The sequence below is a fragment of the Ranitomeya variabilis genome, chromosome 3 (assembly GCF_051348905.1).
Source record: "Ranitomeya variabilis isolate aRanVar5 chromosome 3, aRanVar5.hap1, whole genome shotgun sequence".
Taxonomy (NCBI): domain Eukaryota; kingdom Metazoa; phylum Chordata; class Amphibia; order Anura; family Dendrobatidae; genus Ranitomeya; species Ranitomeya variabilis.
In genome coordinates this window covers 380,701,027-380,728,218 of record NC_135234.1, presented here as the reverse complement: position 1 = coordinate 380,728,218, position 27,192 = coordinate 380,701,027, and the positions used below count along the sequence as shown (strand labels likewise).

The window sequence follows — 27,192 nt, the reverse complement described above, 5'->3', positions numbered from 1 at the left end:
TTTAGGTCTTAGGCCAGAGCTGGGCATCTAGCGATAAATAGGAAATGCTACCTGGCTATTTCTAGTTGCGCGGCAGGCTTAGTTCATGGTCAGTATAGTTCCATCTTCCGAGAGCTTGTCCCTCTATAGGCTTGCTATGATCTCTGCCTGCAGAGATCATGATAGGATCCCACATCATTTGTTTTGGGGGGTCTCCCTATTAGAATAGCCAGTAAAGGCTAAATATACAGCTGGGGGCTGATATTCATAGCCTGGGAAGATCCATCGGTATTAACCCCTTCCCAGGCTACAAATATCGGTCCTGGCCATCAGCGTTCCCTCTCTGGTGAAGAAAATTGTGCAGGGGACCATGCAATTTTTTTCGCTTGTAGTATGGAACTTGTGGAGCCAATAAATAGGCTTCCAAATTATTTATTCAGGATTTTCGGGGCCGGGATCCATTATATGTTCATTTTGCAAGCCGGCGAGAAAATCTCGCCATACGGATGTCACACGGATGCTTAGATGCGAGAAAATCGCATCCTCGTATTGCACACGGATTACATACGGATCACTGTTAAGGAACATTTCTGAGATTCTCGGCCGTGAAAAACGGACCGATTTTTTATACGTTATGTGTGACGCCGGCCTTAGATAAAAGTACATAGCTACATAGTGGTAAGTCTTGCTAAAAAAAAGTTGCAATCGCAAGCATTGTGCAGAATTTTTGCAATAGTTGCAACATCTTTTTAAATTTGAAGTGTAACTGAGATTTTACTACAATTTTTTGATGTCATGTATCCCCAAGATATATTTCTCTAATTACAATTCTACATCTAATCTTTATCACAAATTAATTACATCATAAAAACACGAAAAATATGAGATTTATATTTTAATATGCTTTGTGAACAATACAAACATTAACCAACGGAAAAATATAAAAACCATCTTTAAAAATGTTAAATAGCTCTGTAGTAAGAATAAAGTTTTGATTTTTCAAACTGTAGGCATAAATGTCCTTCAAAACAAGAACAAAGGTTTCTTTATACCTAGTGCAAAACCTTAAGAAATGTGTTAGAAACCTATTGGCACATTGCTTTTAGAAAGTATAAGGGTTATTGCCAGATGGACCATACATGGTCGATGGATCAAACATGGCAGCAAGATCACTGGCAAAAGAAACAGGAGCCTGAAAAGTAGGTGCCATAGGACATGATGGCCAAACAGGGGCTGCTGCTGGTATAGGGTTTGGCTGGTTAGTTGGGGGCATAGACTGAAAATTATTGTTGTTTTGGTCAGCAATTTTCTGCAGGTTATTTGACAGATAACTCAGAATATTTATCAGCTCTGGCATGCCCACTTCTCCCACCGCAGAGCTCTCCTGCCCTACAGGTGGGTGTCCTTGTTCTGCCAAAAAACTGTCCTCCCTTTCCACATCTTCTAATATAGATGTGAATATGTCATCAGGAATATCCAGCTCCTCCTGTCTCGGTATTTTGTTGACCTTTCTGGGACATGAAGACCAGAATGGATGGTTTGGAAGAAGTAGAGCCAGTAAAAGATGAGGATGTTCATCCTCAAGACCTGGAAAATGCAAAAGATATATGAACCAGTAAGTGCCCCCTTCAAAGGCAATGATCACAAACAATGAAACTATACTGGAATTGTTGCATTTTTAATTGTAGTACAAATAAGAGTCCTATAGCAATAAACCTTCAATAATAGATGACATGCTTACAGATTCATCTCACATTACTGACGTCGGGTTTCCAGCCTTCTACACTATTTTGGATAGTTCATACCTTTTTTTTACACTGACGAGCAATGTTTTGAACTTTTGACTTTCAGGTTCCATATCTCACCATCCACTACTGCTTCGGACATGAGACTACCATCATTTTATAGACAATCGTCTTGGCTATCTCAAACATAAATTTAACTTGTAGCTATTTAGTATATGATTAGTTATGCAGATTCGTGTCACGTCACTGCATTGTTACTGCTTTTTTCCTGGTGGTAGAAAAGTCTTTTTCTTTCTATATACTACAAAATACAACCTGTTCTCATTCCCTAATAGCTCAGTATGTTTTTAGGTTGATTCCTAAGTGAAAGGTCAATGGTGCAAATAGAGGAGTAGCCATGAAGAATGTTTCCCAAGAAAAGAGAAACAGCATCATCCAGCTCTTCGATACTGGTCTCTTGGCCTAGAAAATTGCCAAACTACATCATGTGAGTGCCATGACAGTTGGAAGAATACAAAATGAAGTTTGCCAATTCATTCAAAAGCCAAAAGGTGGACATCCAGGCAAAACATCAGTGTTAAGAAATCGGCTCATCACAAGGTGTATCAGTTCTGGCGCGACAAACACGACAGTGGAGGTGGCTTATATGCTTCATAATAGTAAAATAACAGATGTCCATGCAAGCTCTGTACGCAACTCTGGAATGGTGGCCAGAAAAAAGGTGAAGAACCGTCGACTTCAATATCATCATAACAAGTGTCAACTTGAGTTTGCAAAAATGTATGAAAACTGGATAATAGAAGATTGGAAATGGGTGATTTGAACTAATGAGACAAAAGTCAGTTAGACCATGTTCTCATGTGTGCTAATGTGTCTGGAAGAAACAAGGGAAAAAGGGACTAACGGATCAAGCAATTGAAGGAACGGTCAAGTTCGTTGGAGGAAACCTGATGATATGGGCTTGCTTCACAGCCAAATGCGTTGGATACTTCACCAGGATCAATGGTGGTCTAAATGCTGAATTGTTTGTGAGTATCCTACAGAACAAGTTACTTCGTACACTCGAGCAATATTGGTATGAAAAGGATGATATAGTGCGAGTCACTGAACAGTGCAAGAGCCTAACAGATATTAAAGGTGTACAGTAGTGATGAGTGAGTGTGCTCGTTACTTGAGTTTTCCGAGCATGCTCGGGTGTTCTCTGAGTATCTTGGGCGTGCTCGTAGATTATGTTTGAGTCCCTGCAGCTGCATGATTTGCGGCTGTTAGACAACCTGAATACATGTGGGGATTCCCTAACAAACAGGCAATCCCTGAATATGTTCAGGCAGTCTAACAGGCAATCCCTGCATATGTTCAGGCTGTCTAGTAGCAGCAAATCATGCAGCTGCGGTGACATAGACTTAATCTCCGAGCACGCCCGAGATACTCAGAGAACACCCGAGCATGCTCGGAAAACTCAAGTAACGAGCACACTCGCTCATCACTATTGTACACTCCTCCTCCTCCTCCTCATCACTCACTAAGGAAGCAAGTTAAGAAATGTGTGTCGGAGTGTGGTGCGGTCGGAGAAATTCTATACAACATCATGAATCCAGGCTAGCATTTATTTTAATTATGGCTTGTCTACTGATAAATATAGTTAATCTCCACAGTGTCTTTATGGCTACTCTTTTTTTATATATCCCTTTGTTTATATGATTCCATTTTGGTCCTTTTATGCCTCAGAATTGATTTATATCATGTTCATTGAGCCATACCATTATCATGGTCACTCATAATAAATGTTTACGGATTGATGAACTTTCCTTTATTTATTGCATGCGAGTTTTTCTATGAATTTAGATGCTTGTATATTGAGTTTTGCCTAAAATGACAAAGAAATCACAATGCAGGAAGACATCCCGATACAGAAAAGTGTACCTTGACATCTAAGAAACCAAATTCAATGTCTTTTGCTGTTTTAAAGGGAATCTGTCAGTAGGATTAAGCCTCACAAGTCGTCTATATGGGCATGTAGGTCATAGGAAGCTGAATAAAGTGATACCCCTGAGCTTTCTATGGTATTGTGGTCTCACAACCCTGCCAGGTGAGCACATCCCTGCACCTATCGTTCTCATATCCTCTATCTGGGTAAGACCCTATTTTGAGCTTCTGTTTTCCACTTTTTTCCTACTGCAAGCTATAAATTAGACTTTTTCACTACCAAGTTATCTACCAAGGGAACAGGGTACATGCAAAATGTGTCACAGACATGACGCTTGCTCAATCCTGAGTATAAGTCAGCAATTAAAGGAGAATCTGTCCCCTGGTTTTTGCCACATAATCTGAGAGCAGCAGGGAGACAGAGGCCATGATTCCAGCAGTGTGTCACGTACTGGGCTGCTTGCTGAAGTTTTCATAAAATTTCGAGAGGACTAGTAAACCTGCTGCCAGGTAGTTCTTCATAATCATGAGCTCTGTATAACCCCACCCACCAGTGATTGGCAGCTTTCTGCCTATGCAGTGTACAGAGCTGCCAATCAGTGGTGTGGGCAGGTTTATACATACCTCTAATTTCAGAGAACTGGTAGATCTGCACCACTGATTTTATCAAAATTGCAGCAAACAGCCCAATAAGTGACACATTGCTTGAATCACGGTTTCTGCCACTACATCATACTGCTCTTAAACAGGATTGCAAAAACTTGGTGACATATTCCTTAAGGCAACAATGGTGGAGAGTCATAAACCCATTATGGATCACTGATTGTACTGGAAAAGGAATGGCAGCGACAGGTGAATTAACTATAAATTATATAATTGTCTCACTGTGTAACCCAGAGGGACAACCTGGCATTGAAATCTAAGGTATACTGGTAGACCACAATCTACTGTATGGTCACCGCAAGTATAGAGCTTGTCACCTGCACTACATGTCTGTTAGTAAGTGGGCTTCCTGATTTGGATTCTAACTGCCAGATCTTTTTGTTCTTAAGGAAATAAGCCACTGTCAGAGCTGCCTGGCAGTGTCTTACTCTCCTCTTTCTACTGAGAACAAAAGTATGCCTGACCAAGTATGGTTTCATATGAGGAAGAACTTAGCTGACACCTATACAATGTGTATGTCCTCACATTGCGGCCTTAGTGATTTTTTTGCTACGATCGCTGTGAAACCGCAAAGTTTCAAAACTATGCAAAAACTAAGCGATTAATAGTTTGGCCCGCTGCTATCTTGCCCAACACTTCCATATACAGGAGCGCTCCCTCATCTGAGTGCACCTGTGTTTTCTATGAGGGAACCGCTGACCCATATCTTTGGTGGCGGCTTATCTCCAAAGAACAATGCTGGATCGGACATGCCGGATCCTTAACTCACATGACAATTATCATACACATCGTACTCATTAGACTGTAGACCAAATTCAAAAATATTCGGCAAACATTAGTCTAATGTGAATAGAGACTTGAAATCTTTACCTGACATGTACGGTACTCTTAATAAGAGCTAATGAATTTATTGGCATGATGTAGAACAGTATATCAGAGATCAATCAGATAAACTACTCCAACCTACTATAGACTTGTCCGGTGTATTCACACAACCTGGATTTTCATATCTTTATTCATTCCACATTTATTCTCAGTTAGGATTTTAACTTTGTGCACGCTTTTCTTTGATTAGTCTTACCTGGCCCCCCTAAGGGGCGAAGTTTGGCAGGTATTGGCTGGCATGCTGGAAGTGGAATTATAAAGGCCTCCATGTTGCTGGTATTGATAATTGCATATCTTAGTTTACGGTTGAGGTAGGAATAGAGCCGACTGTAGAACACCGCATCACTGGAGGTCTGGGGGCAAAAACGCAGGAGGCACATATCCTATGTCATAAAAGATAAAATAGTTTTTAAAATATGTATAAAACGGTGATATATTAGGACAATCCAATGGGATTAGAAAAAATCAATTTACCTAGAAAATACACAAAATAAAACCTTAAAATATTCTCTCTTGGGCAAACAACCCATACACCACAATTCTCAGAGAACCATTTGTTCAACTCTTCTTCTAATAATCCCCTGGATGATAGACAACTAGCTGCAGAATGAAACCTCCTCCACTGCTCAGTTTGCAATAGGCGACAAATAGGTGAAAATGCCTCTGAGCGAGACTATTGTGCCCAGTGATTGGCATTTCCAGTCATTTTCTGTGTGACTGGTAAGTGCTAGGTGGGACTTACGGAGTACTAGGGGCTTGGAGTAATATTTATTTTATTTTCATAAGCAGACTGACAGATTTAAAGGGAATCGGTCAGCAGGTTTTTGCTACCTCATCTGAGATCAAAAACCACAAAAGGAGGAAAAAGGAAAAAACCTCAACTATTCTAGAAAAAACACCAGAAAAACAGGCAAAGGTGCTTACCTGTCTAGGCCTTGAATCAAATGTACTATAATGGTGCAGCGGGCCCACGTAAAGATGGCAACTGCACAGGTCTGATAATACCAATGAGACAGCCAGCCTACAATCAGGGATTGGCTATTTGGCACAGTAGTGCAAACAAATAATCTGCAGCAGCGTTCACACAGAGAATGCAAAGCATCTGGATCACAGCCTATTAGTAACGCCCTGTGGCGGGCTGCCGAGTGCTAACTGTACTGCGTCCTGTGTGAACAGAGGCCACAGTCTACAAAGCCATCTGGGCCCAACTGCACCCACTCATCTAAGAGCAGCCTGATGTAGGCAAAGAAACCCTGAATCCAACAATGTACCACCTAGCTTACTGGGTGCAGCAGTTCTGACACAATCAGAGCAGGGTTTTTAAATTTAGGCTACTTTCACACATCAGGTGTTAGGGTTGGCGGAACGCACCGAATATATATATTAGGCTACTTTCACACTAGCGTCGCTTGCTGTACGTCGCAATGCGTCGTTTTGGAGAAAAAAACGCATCCTGCAAAATTGCCCGCAAGATGCGGTTTTTCTCCATAGAGTTGCATTAGCAACGCATTGCGACGTATGGCCACACGTCGCATCTGTCGTTCGAAGGATGCGTCGTGTTTTGGCAGACCGTCAGCACAAAAAAATGTTACATGTAACTTTTTTTGTGCATCGTGTACGCCATTTCCGACCGCGCATGCGCGGCCGGAACTCCGCCCCCTCCTCCCCGGACATTACAATGGGGCAGCGGATGCGTTGAAAAACTGCATCCGCTGCCCACGTTGTGCTACATTAACACACTGTCCGTCGGTGCGTGGGGCCGACGGTTTGCGACGACCCGTACCGACGGACTAGTGCGAAAGTAGCCTACGAAGTAGTAGGTGCGTTCGCAACCCGGGGTCCACCGTGCAGGAGAGAACCTGCTGCTAGTAAAGGCGGTACTATATGGCGGTATAAACGAACTCTGTTACTCAGCGTCGGACTGGGGTGTCTGGGGCCCACAAGAGGAATGGACTCTAGGGGCCCACCCTACAGCTATATGCAAATATCTGTCATTATAGTGGAGCATCGGCTGTAAAACACCGGCGGCTGCCGCACATCTACCGTGTGCCCCAATAACTGGGATGTATAATTACGGTAGTTTACATTAATGTGGTTCTTGGTAAAACAAGTTATCACTGATCCATGGGCTCCACAGGATAGGTGATCGCTTGGATTCGACCATTAGAAACTGGGGAAGTTTTATCCCTGACAGGACACTTTTATCACTATTTTAAAATGCAGCGGCAGGTGGGATTTCTGACCGCGGCTCCATTCATTCTCCTTGGGGCTTCCAGAAAAAACAAGTGCAGCCTCTGAGGGAATGAATGGATCAGTGATCTAGTCGGACATGCCACTTCAGTCTAATGGGGATAAAAAGTTCCACATTTTGCTGAGTGGGTCCAAGCAGTCAGACCCCACCAATCAATACGTTATCACTTATCCTGTGGAGAGGTGGTTACGTTTTTCCACAGGAAACCCCCTGTAAGTGCATCTCCGCCGCTCTGTACAAAGCATTAAAACTCTAAGGGTGCGTGTCCACGGTCAGGATGGCCGGCGGTATCGCCGGAGCGGAGAAGCCGCTCGGCGCTAAGCCCCGCCCCCTTTCTGGGACGCGATGATGCCGGATGTGTACTGTACACATCCGGGATCATCGCACCCCTCGCCATAGGGCCCTGTGATATTACTTGCGGCGACGCAGCGTCGCCGCAGGTAGCACGGACATGCTGCGATCTGAAAAGACGCGCAGCATGTCCGGAGTCGCAGGGCCGCCGTGTGCGGGTTTCCACGCATAGTGGACACGGGATTTCAAAAAATCCCCTCCACTATGCTGGAACATCTGGACGCTGCGTGTCTGACGCTGCAGCGTCAAACACGCAGCGTTTACTTACCGTGGACACTCACCCTAATGGAAATAAAGAATCTTCTCCTAATTAATATCAGAGAGAACAAATGACCGCCATACACAACACAATCCACTATACCAAGACCAATATTACCACATACAGGAAGAAATACCACCACACCATGACCAGACCACATAGTGACCGAATAATACTACATACAAGGGACAAATACCACCGCACCATGTCAAGACCACATATTACCACCACTTGGTGACCAAATAGCACATACAAGGGACAAATACCACAACACCATTTCCAGACCACATATTACCACCACATAGTGACTGAATACTACAATACTGATCAGAAATAAAAAAAAACAAAAAAAAACACAATACTATCACCATAAGGCTGCTGTCACACTAGCAGTATTTGGTCAGTATTTTACATCAGTATTTGTAAGCCAAAACCAGGAGTGGAACAATTTGAGGAAAAGTATAATAGAAACATGTCACCACTTCTGCATTTATCACCCACTCCTGGTTTTGGCTTACAAATACTGATGTAAAATACTGACCAAATACTGAATGTGTGACGGCAGCCTAAGTGACATTATACACAGGAGATCTGTACTTAGTATGCAGTGTCTGTGTAGAGGTAATACAGTGATCACTGGTGACATTATACACAGGAGCTCTGTATATAGTATACAGTGTATAGTGTCAGTGTATAGGTAACACTGACTCACCAGTGACGTCTCTAGGTGAAGTCCTCCATCTTTCATCCAGCACAGACCGCCATCATTTCTTCCAGCCAGGACTCATTTCTGCAGGAAATAACAGTTATCTCGAGCTCTGCTTGCAGAACACATTACTTAATTTTTCACAACTTTTACATTACACCACATGAAGAAACAAAGGCGACATAGTGTCACTCTACACAGTAACAGGACCGCCCCCCCAATTAAAACAGTATACTCAAAAAATAAAATAAATACATCACTGCAGTAATAATATCCCTTAATTAGCCCCTATGGTAATAATATTCCCCACCCTGGCCCCGTTTATCTCATTCCTGGCTCCAGCCATATGTTCTCGCATCCTGCCCTCATGAGTATCCATTGTACCCCATATGATCTCCCCATCCTGCCCCATCTGTCTCCATCGTATCCATCCTGCCCCATGATCCAATCCTGCCCCATGTCTTTCATTCTGCCCCGTGTCTCCAATCATGCCCTGTATCTACATTCTGCCCATGCCTCCAGTCCTGCCCCCAGTGTGTCCAGCAATCTACCCCAGTGTGTCCAGCATATTACCCCCAGTGTGTCCAGCAACCTGCCCCAGTATGTCCAGCATATTGCCCCAGTGTCCAGCAATCTGCCCCAGTGTGTCCAGCATTGCCCCCAGACAGTGTGTCCAGCAATCTGCCCCAGTATGTCCGGCAATCTGCCCCAGTGTCCAGCAATCTGTCCCAGTATGTCCAGCATTGCCCCCAGACAGTGTGTCCAGGAATCTGCCCCAGTATGTCCGGCAATCTGCCCCAGTGTGTCCAGCAATCTGCCCCAGTGTGTCCAGCAATCTGCCCCAGTGTGTCCAGTATTGCCCCCAGTGTGTCCAGCAATCTGCCCCAGTGTGTCCAGCATATTACCCCCAGTGTGTCCAACAATCTGCCCCAGTATGTCCAGCACTGCCCCCAGTGTGTCCAGCATTCTGCCCCCAGTGTGTCCAGCATTCTGCCCCCAGTGTGTCCAGCATTCTGCCCCCAGTGTCCAGCACTGCCCCTAGTGTGTCCAGCACTGCCCCCAGTGTGTCCAGCACTGCCCCCAGTGTGTCCAGCGTTCTGCCCCCAGTGTGTCCAGCGTTCTGCCCCCAGTGTGTCCAGCGTTCTGCCCCCAGTGTGTCCAGCGTTCTGCCCCCAGTGTGTCCAGCATTCTGCCCCCAGTGTGTCTCCAGCATTCTGCCCCAGTGTGTCTCCAGCATTCTGCCCCAGTGTGTCTCCAGCATTCTGCCCCAGTGTGTGTCCAGCATTCTGCCCCAGTGTGTGTCCAGCATTCTGCCCCAGTGTGTCTCCAGCATTCTGCCCCAGTGTGTCTCCAGCATTCTGCCCCAGTGTGTCTCCAGCATTCTGCCCCAGTGTGTCTCCAGCAATCTGCCCCCCCAGTGTCCCCCACTGCTCTGGGGCCCCCCCCCGGCCGCCACCCACCCTCCCTCCTTGAAGACGATACTCACCCTGCTGTCTGCTCCAGCGATGGTCTCGGGCTCTCGGCGTCTGCAGTCTGCACTGCACTTCTTCCTGCTTGTGCTTGTGCGGTCATGTGATACCGATTAAAGTCATGAATATGCGCATATTCATGACCTTAATGAAGCGGTACCACGTGACCGCACAAGCAGGAAGAAGATGCAGTGCAGAGCAGACGCCGAGACCATCGCTGGAGCAGGGTGAGTATCGTCTTCAAGGAGGGTGGGTGGGGGGCGGCCGGGGGGACCCCCGGAGCAGTGGGGGCCCCTGGAGCAGTGGGGGCCCTGCCAGCAGGTGTCAGAGCCTGGGCCCACCGGAGGATCCTCCGGTTCTCCGGTGGGCCAGTCCGAGCCTGCTGTTACTTCACAGAGTCGCAAAAAAAGAGAACGCTGTGCCCTGTTAACTTCACAGGGGAACACAGCTACCTAATAGAGCCGAGAGTGGTCATGCAGTCAACATAGCACACACACAGCTCCTCTCTGGTGGAGCCGGAATTCTAGTGGCTATACGCCAGCCCTGAATCCACATACACAAAACTCCTCACCGGAGGTGCCGGTATTCTAGGGGCTTATTTCAGCCAAACCCTGACCACATGCAGACATGACCACACTGGCGCTGAGCTCGTTACATAGGTTGATACTAGCGCATGGCCGTGCGGCCATGCAAACCTTTTATAGCTTTAGCAGTTAAGGACCTTCCTAGTGGTCTAATTGGAACCGCTTCAGGACCTGCACATGTGACCCCGACCTCCAATGGGAGGTCGTCCCGTGGGCATGCCCAGTAGGAGAAAAGCAGGACTTAGTCCCAGAAAGATCTGCTCGCTGCTGATCATTGCTGGCTACAAAGGCAGAGCCTGGAAGGGCAGTAGTAACCAGTTGCCCAGTATCAGCCTGAGATAGACGCTGGGACCGTGTCTCCGCTGAGCAGACTCCACTGCAGCTGGAGAAAAATGGGAGACCGCAGCGGAGATGGTTCGAGATTCCCCCTGTGCAGAGGCGGGAACTCGACACCTAACATCTGGCTTTTTGTTTCAGGCACAATCCGACAATTTAAAAAAAAAACATCTGCTTTTTTTTACGCCGGATCCGTTTTTTTCTCATAGAGTTGTATTAGCATTGGATTGCGCCTGATGGCCAGACGTTTCTTCCGTTTTTTTCCGGATCCGTCCAAATAGTCGTTTCCGGTGGACTTTTTTTGTGCGGCAAAAAAAGCGCACAGTGACGGAACCGGCGAAAAACGCGTGAAACGGACATGTGAAACATTGAATCCGGTGTCCGGATCTGGTTTTCAAACCTTTTTCCGTTCTGGGGTCTCTTTCTCTCTCTCTCGAGAAGGTCAATGTAAACTCCATGTTAACAATGAAAACCGGATCCGGCAGAAAAACTGATCCGTTGCATCAGTTTTTTCACTATTTGCAACAGATCCGTATTTCTAACATTGGCCGGATTCTGCCTGAAACAAAAAGCTTGATGTGTGAAAGTAGCCTAAGCAATACATCAGATGCTAGCCCCGCCCCCACCAAGCAATGTCTATAGACAGTGAGGTGCCTATCACAGAAGGAGGTGTGTCCAACTAGCATGCACATGCTGCTGTTTCCCAGCAATGATAAACTCCTTGTGCTAAAACAATTATTGCACGCAAACAAAACCAAGGAGCTTGATAGAAGAGGCATTGCTGAAATCTGTGTTTTAACCCCTACCACATGCTGGTTTCAGGTTACATAGCAAAAACCTGAGAATTCCCTCTAAGCTAGAATTTGTATTCCTTAAACACCCCTTTTTAACACCATCTCTTGATTGACCCCACCTCTCAGGCAAACAATGTTAGAGATTAGAAAGAAATTACCACTCATGTTCTCAGCAATGTCTCCAGAGTACATTTGGTTTCAGAAACTTGTAGAATTTCTTCTAGACTGACATTGTAGGCAAGGGCTACCCTTTTTACTTGTATTGCTCTTCTCGTGAATTAGCACTCCTTTACGTTAGTCAGTAACATTTGATGAAACAAACAGTTGAGCGTTTCTCTAGTTAAGTTATAATATCATTTTAAATCTGGATTAGGAATAAACATTTTTTTTGCCACAAATGAGGTATACTTTAAACCTGGCCAATGCTATACTCATAATGTATGGACTGAAAAATAATTCTGTTAGATTCTAGTCTAGCCATACATTTAAAATAAAACAATTCAATATAATTGTAAAACTAAGACCAGGTATACAGCTAGCTGGCTAACAGACTATTATAATATCTTGAAATGTTTTACAAGGTCTATTCAGACATTTTTCTATTGGTAGCTCACAATGATGGCGACTGAACAAGACTCCTGCTCACGCGCTGCAAACACCAAATTGAGCTTGTCTGGGGACATAGTAATATCCAATAATTTCCAGTAATTATAATCTCCAGTAATCTCCAATAATTTGATGGATTCCAATAAGAAAGGCCAATAAGATTAAAAAAAAAAACACAAATGTAGTAAGATGGGATGAGGTCTAGGTAAGCACAATTCACATAAATCAGCAGTCAGGCAGAGGGTCAAGGCAGACAGCTATAAAAACAAAAACGTATCAGGATGCAGGTTGGATTGGAAAAGTTCCAGATCAGCTGGACATTTCTTTGGGAACATGACCTTGGTTGTGCCTTGGCCCTTTCAGATACTGGGAGTCAGCACCAAAGATCCCTGCAGGATGTACCGTACGTACTTACCATAGAATTGGTAGGGGATCGATAACGTGAGTATTTTTTCTTTTTTGCAGATGATTAGTTATTCAGATCTGCCAAGGCCAATTCTCAATAAAATCCACAAAAAAATTATCTTGTATTTTCTTGCAGGCTCTTGGTCAGATCTGGTGAAAAATTATCTGACCAGAAAGGACCAAACCTGAGCCACAAACCAAGAACATTTATCAACTCTGGATCATTGATATTTTGTTCTTTTCTGTTATGGTGAATATGTCATGAGTAGTGTTGAGCGATACCGTCCGATACTTGAAAGTATCGGTATCGGAAAGTATCGGCCGATACCGGCAAAGTATCGGATCCAATCCGATACCGATACCCGATACCAATACAAGTCAATGGGACTCATGTATCGGACGGTATCCCTGATGGTTCCCAGGGTCTGAAGGAGAGGAAACTCTCCTTCAGGCCCTGGGAACCATATTAATGTGTAAAAGAAAGAATTAAAATAAAAAATATTGCTATACTCACCTCTCCGACGCAGCCTGCACCTTACCGAGGGAAGCGGCAGCGTTCTTTGTTTAAAATTCGCGCTTTTCTTTCCTTTACGTGAAGTCCCGGCTTGTGATTGGTCGCGTGCCGCCCATGTGGCCGGGACGCAACCAATCACAGCAAGCCGTGACGTAATTTCAGGTCCTTCAGGATTTTAAAATTACGTTCCGGCGTTGTGATTGGTTGCGTCGCAGTCACATGGGCGACGCAACCAATCACAGCAAGCCGTGACGTAATTTCAGGTCCTTCAGGATTTTAAAATTACGTCCCGGCTTTGTGATTGGTTGCGTCGCGGTCAACCAATCACAAGCCGGGAGGCTGGACACGCGCGCATTTTAAAATGCGCGCTTGTCCAACCTCCCGTGACGTCCCGGCTTGTGATTGGTTGCTTTGCGGCCAACCAATCACAAGCCGGGAGGCTGGACACGCGCGCATTTTAAAATGCGCGCTTGTCCAACCTCCCGTGACGTCCCGGCTTGTGATTGGTTGCTTCGCGGTCAACCAATCACAAGCCGGGAGGCTGGACACGCGCGCATTTTAAAATGCGCGCTTGTCCAGCCTCCCGGCTTGTGATTGGTTGATCGCGACGCAACCAATCACAAGCCGGGACGTCACGGGAGGCTGGACAAGCGCGCATTTTAAAATGCGCGCGTGTCCAGCCTCCCAGCTTGTGATTGGTTGATCGCGACGCAACCAATCACAAGCCGGGACGTCACGGGAGGCTGGACAAGCGCGCATTTTAAAATGCGCGCGTGTCCAGCCTCCCGGCTTGTGATTGGTTGATCGCGACGCAACCAATCACAAGCCGGGACGTCACGGGAGGCTGGACAAGCGCGCATTTTAAAATGCGCGCGTGTCCAGCCTCCCGTGACGTCACGGCTTGTGATTGGTTGCGTCGCCCATGTGACTGCGACGCAACCAATCACAAAGCCGGGACGTAATTTTAAAATCCTTAAGGACCTGAAATTACGTCACGGCTTGCTGTGATTGGTTGCGTCGCCCATGTGACTGCGACGCAACCAATCACAAAGCCGGGACTTCACGTAAGGAAAGAAAAGCGCGAATTTTAAACAAAGAACGCTGCCGCTTCCCTCGGTAAGGTGCAGGCTGCGTCGGAGAGGTGAGTATAGCAATATTTTTTATTTTAATTCTCTCTTTTACACATTTTTACATTAATGTTGTTTCGATACCGATACCCGATACCACAAAAGTATCGGATCTCGGTATCGGAATTCCGATACAGCAAATATCGGCCGATACCCGATACTTGCGGTATCGGAATGCTCAACACTAGTCATGAAGTGTTAGTATGTAAGAAATAGGTATAAATAACATTTATTTAGGCGTTATTATGATTTTCAGTATGGTGGACCCCACAGCACCACATACAGTATTATGGCTGCCACAGTTCACACTGATATAGTATAATGTCCCCCACAGCCCCCTATACAGCATAATGCCCCCACAGCTCCTATACAGTACCATATAGAGCATGATGTCTTCACAGCCCCAAGTATAGTCCCCAAGAGCACCCAAACAGTTAATGCCCCTCACGGCCATTACACAGTATGATATCACCACAGCCCCAGTATGTCTCCATAACCCCCTATACAATATGATGTCAACTATAGCCCCTATACAATATAGCCACCACAGTTCTATATACAATATGATGTCCTCCTGTCCTCCACAGCCCCATAGACAGTATGATGTCCCCACAACCCAGACATAATGTCCCAAATCCAGCAGTGAGTGACACCGCTCAACTCTGTGCCTGCGCCCAGGCTGTCACTGTGTTGAACGCCCGCGGCCGTAGGTAGGTGCCGGCGGCTGCAGGGAGTCAGCAATGTCATTATTCAAAGTGCGTCCACTTCAGGGAAGCAAGACATAGCACCCTAGGCGGGTGCCTACCCTGCCAACGACTTCTCCCGACTTTGCTATGACAGATGCAAGAGTTAGCCGTGAAAAAACAAGTTGGCACTCGTTCATGAACAACTGATGTGAATAAACCCTAATCTGCCCTAATTATCATGAGATGTGTCATTTTCAAAATTGTAAAGCATGAACCAGCTCTATGTCCAGGAACCCTAGTTCCAGTCACAAGATTGAACTTTGGAGACAAATGATGGCTTTTATCTACTATCACAGGTTCTTCTAATTGGATTTATGGACTTTTAGAAAGCTATCAATATTCTCCTAAGGTAATTTGCTCGTTCTCCTAGCTAAATGTTTTTCTTTGACATTTAACACATAAAAGCACAGCACACAGTCTTTGAGGATTATGACAGTAAAGTTTAAACAGAATACATGATAACATGCATTCTGAAAGGCATTGATTAATAACAAAGTGCTAAAGTTCTCACTAATAGAATTATACTAACAATACATAACAAAAGTGCAGTACAAAGGCCACTAAATGCAAAATATTGTAAAAGAATAAGTGTGGTTGATAAGACTTTACACTGATGAGCAGAAGGGTAACAATGTTTTGAACGTTTGACTTTCAGGCTCCATATCTCACCATCCACTACTGCTAACACCGTGAGACTACTATCATTTTATAGACAATCATATTGGCTATCTCATAAATGCATTTGAGATTAGCTATGCAAATTCTTGTCATGTCACTACATTGTTATTTTTCTTTCCTGATCTTTTTCTTCCTATGTACTACAAATTACAATCTGATCTCACATTCCCTAATAGCTCAGTGTGTTATTGGGTTAATTCCCAAGTGAAAGGTCACTGGATAGAATCAAGGAGCAGCCATGAAGATTTCCCAACAAAAGAGAAAATGCATTACACAGCTCTACGGTATCAGTTTCTCGGCCAAGAAAATTGCCAAACTGCATCATGTGAGTGCCATGACAAAAGGAAGAATACGAAATGAAATACCATCCATGCACTTAAAAGCCAAAAGGTGGATGTCCAGGGAAAATAACAGTCAACAAGTCGGCTCATCACAAGGTCTATCAGTTCTGGGGCGACAAACACGGCAGTGGAGGTGGCTCATATGCTTCGTAATACTGAGATCAAAGATGTCCACGTGTGCACCATGTGACGCACATTACACATGTCTAGCATGAGCAGGAAAAACTCCAAAAAGATGGACTTGATTATCAGACAAAAGATGAATATAAAATTGCCTTTATTAAATATACATTGGCAGACAGTGATACAAATTAAGAAACAATGCGTGCACGCGTCTAGACAAGTGCTCCAGCAAAAATATATACACAAGTTAAAAAGCAGGAATAAAATTAAAAAAATAATAAAAAACGGATCAGAGGAAAAATATATATAATTCATGTCTATATCAAAGCCCCCCAAAATAGATATATTTATGCGCAAGGGGAATTATACGAATGCATACACTCAAAAAAATACAAAAGAATGAGTGAATGTGCAAATAAAATTCAATTCAATACAAATCTCGGCACAATATAAAGTGCAAAAGTGCACTATATCCTTTAAAAAAGGGGGAATAATGAGACTTAACTCATGGTGAAAATGTAAAGTGAAGGAAATGACAACCATCAATATGAGTCCATATAGGATAGTGAGGGTGAGAGATTGCAAACAAAAAATTCCCACAAATGTATAGAGGCACTTTTTTGGGACAATATACCTTTAACATCCGGTCTGGAGGAGTCACAGGCAACGCGCACAGCCCGACGCGCGTTTCGGATACAAAATCCTTTGTCAGGGGGTGGTGTCCTGTATGACCAGTGGATCTATAAATAGTGTAACCAATAATGATGGCCGCGGCATGAACGGCAGCTGGCGGAACCCGGAAGTCCAAACATCCGCGTCATGTGACCGGACGCACGGGGTCAGAGTACCCGGCATTGCCTAGGACACACTGACGCAGGATGCCAGAAGACGGGGACACAAACAGCGCATGCACACAGCACGGGCCACAAAGTATGGGTGAATAAGGTAAAGAAATGAACGGTAGTCAATGAGTGCTGTAACAAACGTGCAGTTACAGCAGAAAAAAGGGGGGGGGGGAAATGAAGCAGAAAAAATTAAAGTAATAAGAAGAAAGAAAAAATATAATAAATAATAATTAATAAAAATAGAAATGAAATAGTCCTGATGAAACAGGGAGAGCAGGATGAGTAATAACAATTTTTTGGCACAAAAAATATAAAAATAATAATGCAACATAATAAATGAGGAATAATAATAAATAATATAATAGTGAAAAATAATCCTGACATAACAGGAAGAGGCTGTGTTATATCAAAATATCAAAATCACGATAGTAAAATGTGAAGTGAATAAAGAGGTCAACAGAATACACGCATATAACCATATGAAATAAAAGATGAAATAATGAAAATGAAAAATAAAAACTGAAAAAAATGAAAAGAAAATGAAAAAAATAGTAATAATAATAAAAAAAATTAAGATAAATAATACAAAAAGAATAAAAAAAATAAATGAAAAAAAAATAAAATATATATATATATATATATATATATATATAATATAAAATAAATAAAAATAGTAAATAAATCCTGCGTCAGTGTGTCCTAGGCAACGCCAGGTACTCTGACCAAGTGCGTTCGGTCACATGACGCAGATGTTTGCACTTCTGGGTTCCGCCAGCCACCGTTCATGCCGCGGCCATCATTATTGGTTACACTATTTATAGATCCACTGGTCATACAGGACACCACCCCCTGACAAAGGATTTTGTATCCGAAACGCGCGTCGGGCTGTGCGCGTTGCCCGTGACTCCTCCAGACCGGATGTTAAAGGTATATTGCCCAAAAAAAGTGCCTCTATACATTTGTGGGAATTTTTTGTTTGCAATCTCTCACCCTCACTATCCTATATGGACTCATATTGATAAGTCATTTCCTTCACTTTGCTTTTTCACCATGAGTTAAGTCTCATTATTCCCCCTTTTTTAAAGGATATAGTGCACTTTTGCACTTTATATTGTGCCGAGATTTGTATTGAATTGAATTTTATTTGCACATTCACTCATTCTTTTGTATTTTTTTGAGTGTATGCATTCGTATAATTCCCCTTGCGCATAAATATATATATATTTTTTGGGACTTTGATATAGACATGAATCATATATATTTTTTCCTCTGATCCGGTTTTTTATTATTTTTTAAATTTTATTCCTGGTTTTTAACTTGTGTATATATTTTTGCTGGAGCACTTGTCTAGACGCGTGCACGCATTGTTTCTTAATTTGTATTACTGTCTGCCAATGTATATTTAATAAAGGCAATTTTATATTCATCTTTTGTCTGATAATCAAGTCCATCTTTTTGGAGTTTTTTCTGCTTGAGTGGTTCCCACTCCTTGTTACCAACACTTTTTGGCTATTATTTTGTGGTACTGAGATATAGTCTTATACACATACATATATAAATACATATGCATGCACATGTTTATTTATTTTTAGGATTTATTTTGCGTATATCCATTTAGTGTTATTTTTACATATAACATGTCTAGCATGGTGGCCCAAAAATAGTTGAAGAAGCTTCAACTTCAATATCGTCATAAGAGTCAGCTCGAGTTTGCAAAAAAGGTATGAAAAGTGAACAGTATAAGATTGGAAACAAGTGATTTGGAATGATGAGACAAAAATCAATCAATCAAATCTTGGGGAGGGCATTACGGATGTAATGCAAAATTTTTTGGATTGTCTCAAATCGTTTACGGATCATAGACATGTGGTACACTGAAGTGTTGTATAAAACATCAACACTCCAATATTGCTGATGTTCTGGCTTCTTTATTAACCCCATGCGAAGGAAAAGGCCCCAAAACGTCATAATTTCTATTGAGTGTACAGGGGTCCAGTTAGAAAATGATGAAGGGCAGTTTTGTGCCAAAAATTGCGGGGCTTGCATATTTGTTTGGACCACCATGAGGTTTACAAAATCCTCAGAGAGGCCGGTTTTGTTTATTCCTGTTTGTGCCACAAAATCAGGAATCAGTGGCTCATAATCTTTGGGGGGTGAGGTCCAGGGTCAGTAACGGTGGGCGCTGGTTCATTCTCAGTCCTGGGGCGTCTGCACTGCGGTTCAGTATCACTTGAGGAAGAGGAAAAATACAAAAAGGTGGAATCCTCTCCCTCACTATCAGTGTCGGAAGCAGGGAAGGCGTATGCCTCCTCCACTGAATACAGTGATTAGGACGAGCGGGACATTTTTTCACGTATGCGGTGTATGTGTGAACCAAATTTTATTCAGGTGTATGGGAGTGCTTGGGGTAAACTTTTTTTTATTTAGAAGAGAAAAAAAAGAAAAGAATCTAGAAAAAAAAGATAAAAATATATCAAAATTTGGTAAAATAAAAACAAACTTACTAAACGGACATCAGTAAAAAAAAATAATTACCGTACTGAGTGCCCGCAACTGACAATAAACCTGACTCAATTCAGTAAAAAAATACTGTTGTAGATGCCAATTACTACAGCATATTTTTACTGTCTCTAATCTGGTCCTATCATCTAATTTAAAAAGTATATATTTTTTTCACACAAAAAAAAAGGCAACAACCAGATGCCGATCACTGATGTGCATCAGTGATCAGCGCTCGACGGCTGTAGGACATACGCAAAGATATGATTCTTTTTTTCCGCACTGACACTAACCCTGACTCAATTCAGTAAAAACACCATAGTACACACAGATTACTATGGTATATTTTTACTGTCCCTAATCTAATCTTCTCAACTAATCTAAATTATTTTATTTTTTTTTCTCTTCACTATCTGACACTAACTTTGACTCAATTCAGTAAAAAATACTGTAGTAGACGCCAATTAGTACAGTATGTTTTCACTATCCCTAATCTAAATTATTTATTTTGATTATTTTTTCACAGAAAACAACCAGAGGCCGATCAGTGATGTGCGTCAGTGACCAGCACTTGACGGCTGTTGGATGCATGTACGGGTGTGGTGCAAAAAGGGATAAAAAAAAGACAGGAAAGAAAAAAAGTCCTTGCATAAAGCAAACACAGATGCTTATCAGTGAAGTGCGTCTGATCAGTGTCGGCTGAAGGATGCAAACACGGAATCGTGCAATGTCCTGGAAAACAGCGAGTGCAGGTCAGTGATTTGTGTGACTGATCGGCGTTTGGCTGCTACTGGACACACGCACGGAGGTGGTGTGCAGATCAGTGACTGCAGCGCTTGGCGGATTCACGACACACGAAAAAGGAAAACCTGCCAAAAATCGAGTGATCAAGTACTGATCAGTTCTCGGCGGCAAGATGGGGAAGGGTGGAGAGGGGAAAGGGGGGAAAGAGGGGGATTGGGGTGGATTAGAAAAGATCAGGGATAAGGAACGTCTCCTTTCTTCTTCAGCAGTAGCACCAGCAGAAGTGATGGCACAGGCTTCAAACAGTCTGTGGCACTACAAGGCCTAGCACAACACAGATGACAAAGTAACTGGCGTGTACACATCCGCAGCTAAAGTGAGGAAGTGCAGGGTGGTCACTGTGGGGTCAGATCGCGTCTGTGCACCCTGATTGGTGCAATCAATGTCATCGTCCGACTACACCAATCAGTGGATGGCCATGGTGTCGCCATGGTTGATAGGCTAGAGCCTATAATCGGTGCTCTTACAGCAGAATTGAACAGACAATCACAGCGATTATTGTTGCAGGGGGTGGGGCGTTGCTTATTTGCCAGATTAGTTCATGGACGAATTGTGCACATGAACAATCTACTGTACCATTAATTGGCCACATTCTGGCCGATCCTAATATTATGTGTTTCGGCAACCTTTAAGTAACTGGTGAGAGAGGTTAAACTGCAAATAATAGAACGAAGAAAGCAGTCTAGTAGTAATTTAAGCTTACATTTTTGTCTTGGGGGTCTCTTTTTCTGCCAAAGGGGTGAGTAATTAGCAGTTTCCTATGTATTCATACCTTCGTGCCCCAGTGTTTGGAGTTTGAAGTTTGCTGGTCCCAACAGTGTAATGATATTCTGAAAATATGTGCTAGTAACATAGGCATCAGTGACATATACAGGTGTGTTCTTTCTTACTTTATCTCTTGGCTTAACATATCCTGAGATGAGCGACACAAGATTACCAGCTTTACAAAACAACATGATTTTGTGATAGCCTGTTGCCATGTCTTATTCTTAAAGGGGTTGTCCAGGCCATTGATTTTGATTACCTATTCTTAGGATAAGTCATCAATATCAGGTCTCTGTTTACTGGTCTGGACGTGGAACAGAGGGAAGCAGTCACAGTGCCGAAACACCACAGCTCTGTACACTTTAGGTGGCATTCTTGGGTACTGCAGATCAGCTGCCTTTGAAGTGAATAGTAGCTGATCTGCAGTAAAGGAGAACAGCCCTACACAGTGCACAGAGCTATTGTATTCCAGCTCTGCACATTCTTACCTTCCAGCTGCCACCGAACCTACAAAGAGCTGATGGGTGGAGATGCGGGTGTGGGACTCCCACCCATTTTATAGTAATCACCTATCCTAAGGATGACTGCGTTAATATTGTTGCCTGTAAAGGGTTTTACTAGTTTTTTTTAGTTCTGAGTTTTGTCTAATGTTCTCCTTGGATCAGTCTATATGCAAACATCAGGATTTCTGCATTTTTTCACCTTAATGATTGCATGAATGTGGTTAGCAACAGATTTAAAAAAGATATTTATCACTGAGTAGTTATAATATGATTATAATCATAACTATTAAAGGTTTTATTTGTGTATATTTGTGAAAACTCTATGGGCAATGTCGCACTTGCCAGCTTGTCATGGATGTGAGGGGGTCTAAAAAACATTTAAATAAATATAGTGAAATAAAATAGCTAAAAATTGTCTTGATAACAATGTTGTGCTGAGAAGCTGAATGAGTGCACTGCAGAGATATAAATGATTTGGGGAAGAAAAGTCTGCACGGAGTCCAAGTAAGACAGAAGAAGAAGTTATACAGATGAGAAGCACTAAATATTGAGAAATCCTTAAAATCAGGCATCTCTGCTATAGGGGGAGTAAGACAATACAGGGGTTTCATGGAATATATAGTTTTTTTTCTCTCTTATCATTTACAGGGAGTCATTGATTTGTCTATCACCAATACTTGCTCAAATACAACATGATTACCGGTCGGTAGGTATTTAATAGTCTGTTTTCACAGACCCACCCGGTTTCAGTTGCATACTGAATGATCTGTAATATCTTCTTCAGTGCGCATAGGCTGTTATTGTTCTTGGCAGCGAAAATCCTGCTTGCACCGGATGACGTGCTGCCGAGAACGATGATGTTTTGTGCAGCCCATAAGAGCATTTTACCCGACAAAAGGAGCATTTTGCTCGTTCGTCGGGTGATGGCAGCCTGTTTAAACAGCACGATTATCAGTCATATATTGCATATGTTGCAATGCATGACTTTAATAGTAAAATCAATAATAATAATATTAAGAGTGGGTCATTTGTAGCCTAAAGGTAAAAGTATTACTTCATAGTATGACTAGCCAATCAAATTACAACATACTGGAGTTCATAGTTAGACTGAACTCTGCTCTGACGCTGACAGTGTGGGAGCTTGTATCCAGGGTTTCAGTGTCAGTCCATCAACTTCACATGCCTCCATTAGTACCACAGAATATCAGTTACTTCACCAAGTGGCTATTTTTTCCTACAAAAAAGTATGTGGATTTCACACCAAAGTCCCGGGGTCACCTCAAATAGAAAAACAGCAATTCACTAGGATTCTACAGTTAATTCTGGAAATTAAAGGGACTCTGACAGCAGGTTTTTGCTGTGTAATCTGAGAGCACCAAAACGTAGGAGAAGAGACCCTGATTACAGTAATATGTCACTTACTGGGCTGTATTTTTGCTGTTTCAATACAATCTGTGTTTTATCAGCGGGAGGTTAATCACTATAGGACAACTGGCCTTGTGCAGCCTAGTCCAACCAAGCTTCAAGCACTGATTAGCAGCTTTCTGTCACTAATCATCATACACAGAAAGCAGTGGGAAGCACGGTGGCTCAGTGGTTAGCACTATTGCTTTCCAGTGCTGGGGTCCTGGGTTCAAATCCCACCATGGACAAGATCTCTAAGGACTGTGTATGTTCTCCCCGTGTTTGCATGGGTTTAATCCAGGTACTCCGGTTTCTTCCCACACTGCAAAGATGATAGGGGACAGCGATGGTAATGTATGTAAAGCACTGCGAAATATGATAGCAGTATATAAGCATAATAATAATTAAAAATAATTGAGTGGGTGGGTTATACACAGCTCAGTATGTGAGCCCTGCAAGATCTGCAACAAATAAAACTGTGATTTTATCGAAAACTGCTGCACCAAGTAAACTGGAATCAGGATCTCTGTCCCTTCTTTGTGCTGCTGTCAGATTACATAACAAAAAACTGCTGACAGATTCCCTTTAAAAAAACAAAATATGACAACCAACTACGTGTTATTACAGAGAACAGCAAAAATAAATGAATTCCAAATTGCTTTAATTCAACACATAACTAAAAAAGAATCTTCATTGCCATCAAAACTGCATTATTCTAAAAGGATGTTTCCCAGAAAGATGTCAAAACAGCCTTGTCCTCAAAGGGTTAATCAAAGCTCTTCCTCCCATCATGAACACAACCACTGGGGAAATAAAATCCCAGCCGAGCTCCTGAAAGCATGCTGTAATGTTACAAAGGAAGTAATAGGCAATCATTAGCTAATGGATCGCTAAAGGGCACTGATTTACTTTGTCAAAGATGGAGGAAGCATGACACAAGCCGTCATTTTCCTAATGTCTATTTATGGGAAGCCGTAAAAAAAACTGAGAATTTTTATTGTACTCTTATTGTAGTCCACAGGTCAACTTGGAACTTTAATAAAGAATAGAGACACGGTTCACCTTGTAATGAGCAAACTGTAAGTTTAACATAATATTAAGGGTCAATTCCAGGCATCCTAAGTGTGTGCCCCAATTATGGACCTACCCCAGATTCTAGAAGTGTATTCACATATTATATATACTAGATGGTGGCCCGATTCTAACGCATCGGGTACTCTAGAATATGTATGTATGTATATAGCAGCCACATAGTATATAGCACAGGCCACATAGTATATAGGAGCCATGTAGTATATAGCAGACAAATAGTACGTGGCCTGTGGTATATACTATGTGGCTGCTATATCCATACATACATACATATTGTAGAATACCCGATGCGATAATACAGGCCACGCAATATATAACAGTGGCCACGCAGTATATAACACAGCCCAAACAGTATATAACACAGCCCACGTACTATATAACACAGCCCACGCAGTATATAGCAGCCACACAGTATATAACACAGGCGACGTAATATATAGCACAGCCCATGCAGTACAAAACACAGCCCACATAGTATCTAACAATGGCCACGTAGTATATAGCACAGCCCACGCAGTACAAAACACAGCCCACATAGTATCTAACACTGGCCACATAGTATATAGCACAGCCCACGCAGTACAAAACACAGCCCACATAGTATCTAACACTGGCCACGTAGTATATAGCACAGCCCACGCAGTACAAAACACAGCCCACATAGTATCTAACACTGGCCACGTAGTATATAGCACAGCCCACGCAGTACAAAACACAGCCCACATAGTATCTAACACTGGCCACGTAGTATATAGCAGCCACGCGGTATATAACACAGCCCACGTAGTATACAGCAGTGTGGGCAACATATCCCTGTTTAAAAAAAATAATTAAAATAAAACATAGTTATATCCTCACCCGCCGGGATTGAGCGAAGCTCTGGCGATGCGCGCGCGGCTGCCGCCATCTTCCGTTCCCAGGATGCATTGTGAAATTACCCACATGACTTAGCGGTCTCACGAGACCGCTAAGTCTTCTGGGTAATTTTGCAATGCATCTCTGGGACTACGGAGGGTGAGAATAGCAGGTTTTTTGTTTTTTTATTATTTTTAACATTACATCTTTTTACTATTGATGCTGCATAGGCAGCATCAATAGTAAAAAGTTGAGGAGAGACAGGGTTAATAGCAGCGATATCGGAGTGCGTTACCCGCGGCATAACGCGGTCCGTTACCGCTGGCATTAACCCTGTGTTAGCGGTGACTGGAGGGAAGTATGCGGGCGCTGGGCACGGACTGCAGGGGAGTAGGGACTAATCGGACCGTGGCCGTCGCTGATTGGTCGCGGCAGCCATGACAGGCAGCTGGCGAGACCAATCAGTGACGTGGGATTTCCGTTACGGAAGTTGGGGACAGAAAGACGGAAGTACCCCTTAGACAACTATATATATATATAGATGTGTCAGTGCACACAAGTGGGAGTAACAAGATTTACCAAATCACAAGTCTTTAGAGTCGAAATACAGTATAAATGATTTATTTAAGGGTATTTCCAGTCATATGATATTGATGTCTTATGCTTGAGATAAGTCATAAATATCAAATCGGTGGGGATCCGATACCCAGCACCCCCAACTTATTAGCTCCGGTGGTGACCAGATGTAAACACTAAATGGAGCGAGACTGTTCGATGAGGGGGGAAACTACAGATTAGTATGGCCACTGATTTAAAGTACGTGGCAATGGCTCATTATTATATTTTACATAACTTTTTTTGGAATTGGGGCTGTTTCACTGAACATTTCCTAAATTGCTAAAGAATGAAAAACGGACATTTCTCCACTCTTGATCTTGTAGAAGATAAAGTAGTAATAGATGTCGTTGCAAAGACGTGCTCACAGCCTTGTGTTTTTCACACAGCCACCTTAAGCCTGATTTTTCACAGCAGGAGGCGCGCTTTACAATATGCTAAACGCTTAGTTTAAGTGGAAATTATCATTTATAGAAGATCATTTCTATTTGTTTGCATAGCTATATCTAGTCTGCAAAAATATCTTAAGAATTTCACAAGCAGATAAAATTATCCTTTCAAGATCACACACGCAGCAAGTGCCTTGAGCAGTTAGCTATTGATAATCTACAGCGGCAATGCTCGAAAGATCAGATAACTTTGTGATTTCAACATGAAGGCTGCGAGTGTACGCTATAAATGAGGCGTGGAAGGAAGATAAATATGAAATGTTTCGGCCAAGAAAGATAACATAAAAATGAGAAACAACAAGGTTATGAATCAGTGTCTTCTTTTATCAGCAGGACACAATCCAGTGTACGATTTCACCAGCACAAGTGTAACAATTACACGGATCTTATTAGGCGCTATTTACATCAGAGATCAGGCAGTATAATAAAAGCGTACATGATCGGAACGTTTCTTTGCCATGCCTTATTTTTTATTCTAAGCTTGCTCCCTCTTACAGCTTTAAGTTCATTTCATACACTGACCCTTTTGTCAATTCTCCATTCAAAACAGCAGACAACCTGGCAGAACCTTACTTACCATATTGTAAATCAATAGGGTCCATCATCCATAGCTAGTGTTCTGCCATGTAGAGGACCGGGCTACACAGGAGCCCAACGTCAATATGAACATGGCCTTAGATCAATAATTTCGTCATGCTCTTTCAGCCATTATTTTGCCTTGTTTTGCAGTGAAAATACCATTCAATCATTATGCTTGCCTTACATATTACTAGGTGCAACTGTCAGAAAAGTAGCAGTAAGCATCAATGGATACAAGGCCATAGGCACATTAAAGGATTATTCCTATCTTATATATTTTGCTAAGTTTTACCA

The 27,192-nt window shown here is 42.8% G+C and overlaps 1 protein-coding gene across 7 annotated transcripts in view; it reads right to left on the bottom strand.

The window, feature by feature from the left end:
* Positions 1 to 862: 862 nt before the first annotated feature.
* Positions 863 to 27,192, bottom strand: part of SPOCD1 (SPOC domain containing 1) — a 250,479-nt gene continuing 224,149 nt past the window's right edge. For all 7 annotated transcript variants that reach the window (XM_077299608.1, XM_077299610.1, XM_077299611.1 and 4 more), the window contains 2 exons: positions 5,395 to 5,581; positions 863 to 1,566 (listed from right to left, as the gene is read on the bottom strand). In XM_077299608.1, coding sequence (XP_077155723.1) covers positions 1,082 to 1,566; positions 5,395 to 5,581 — 672 coding nt within the window. In that variant the 3' untranslated portion in view covers positions 863 to 1,081. The remainder of the gene's footprint in view (positions 1,567 to 5,394; positions 5,582 to 27,192) is intronic.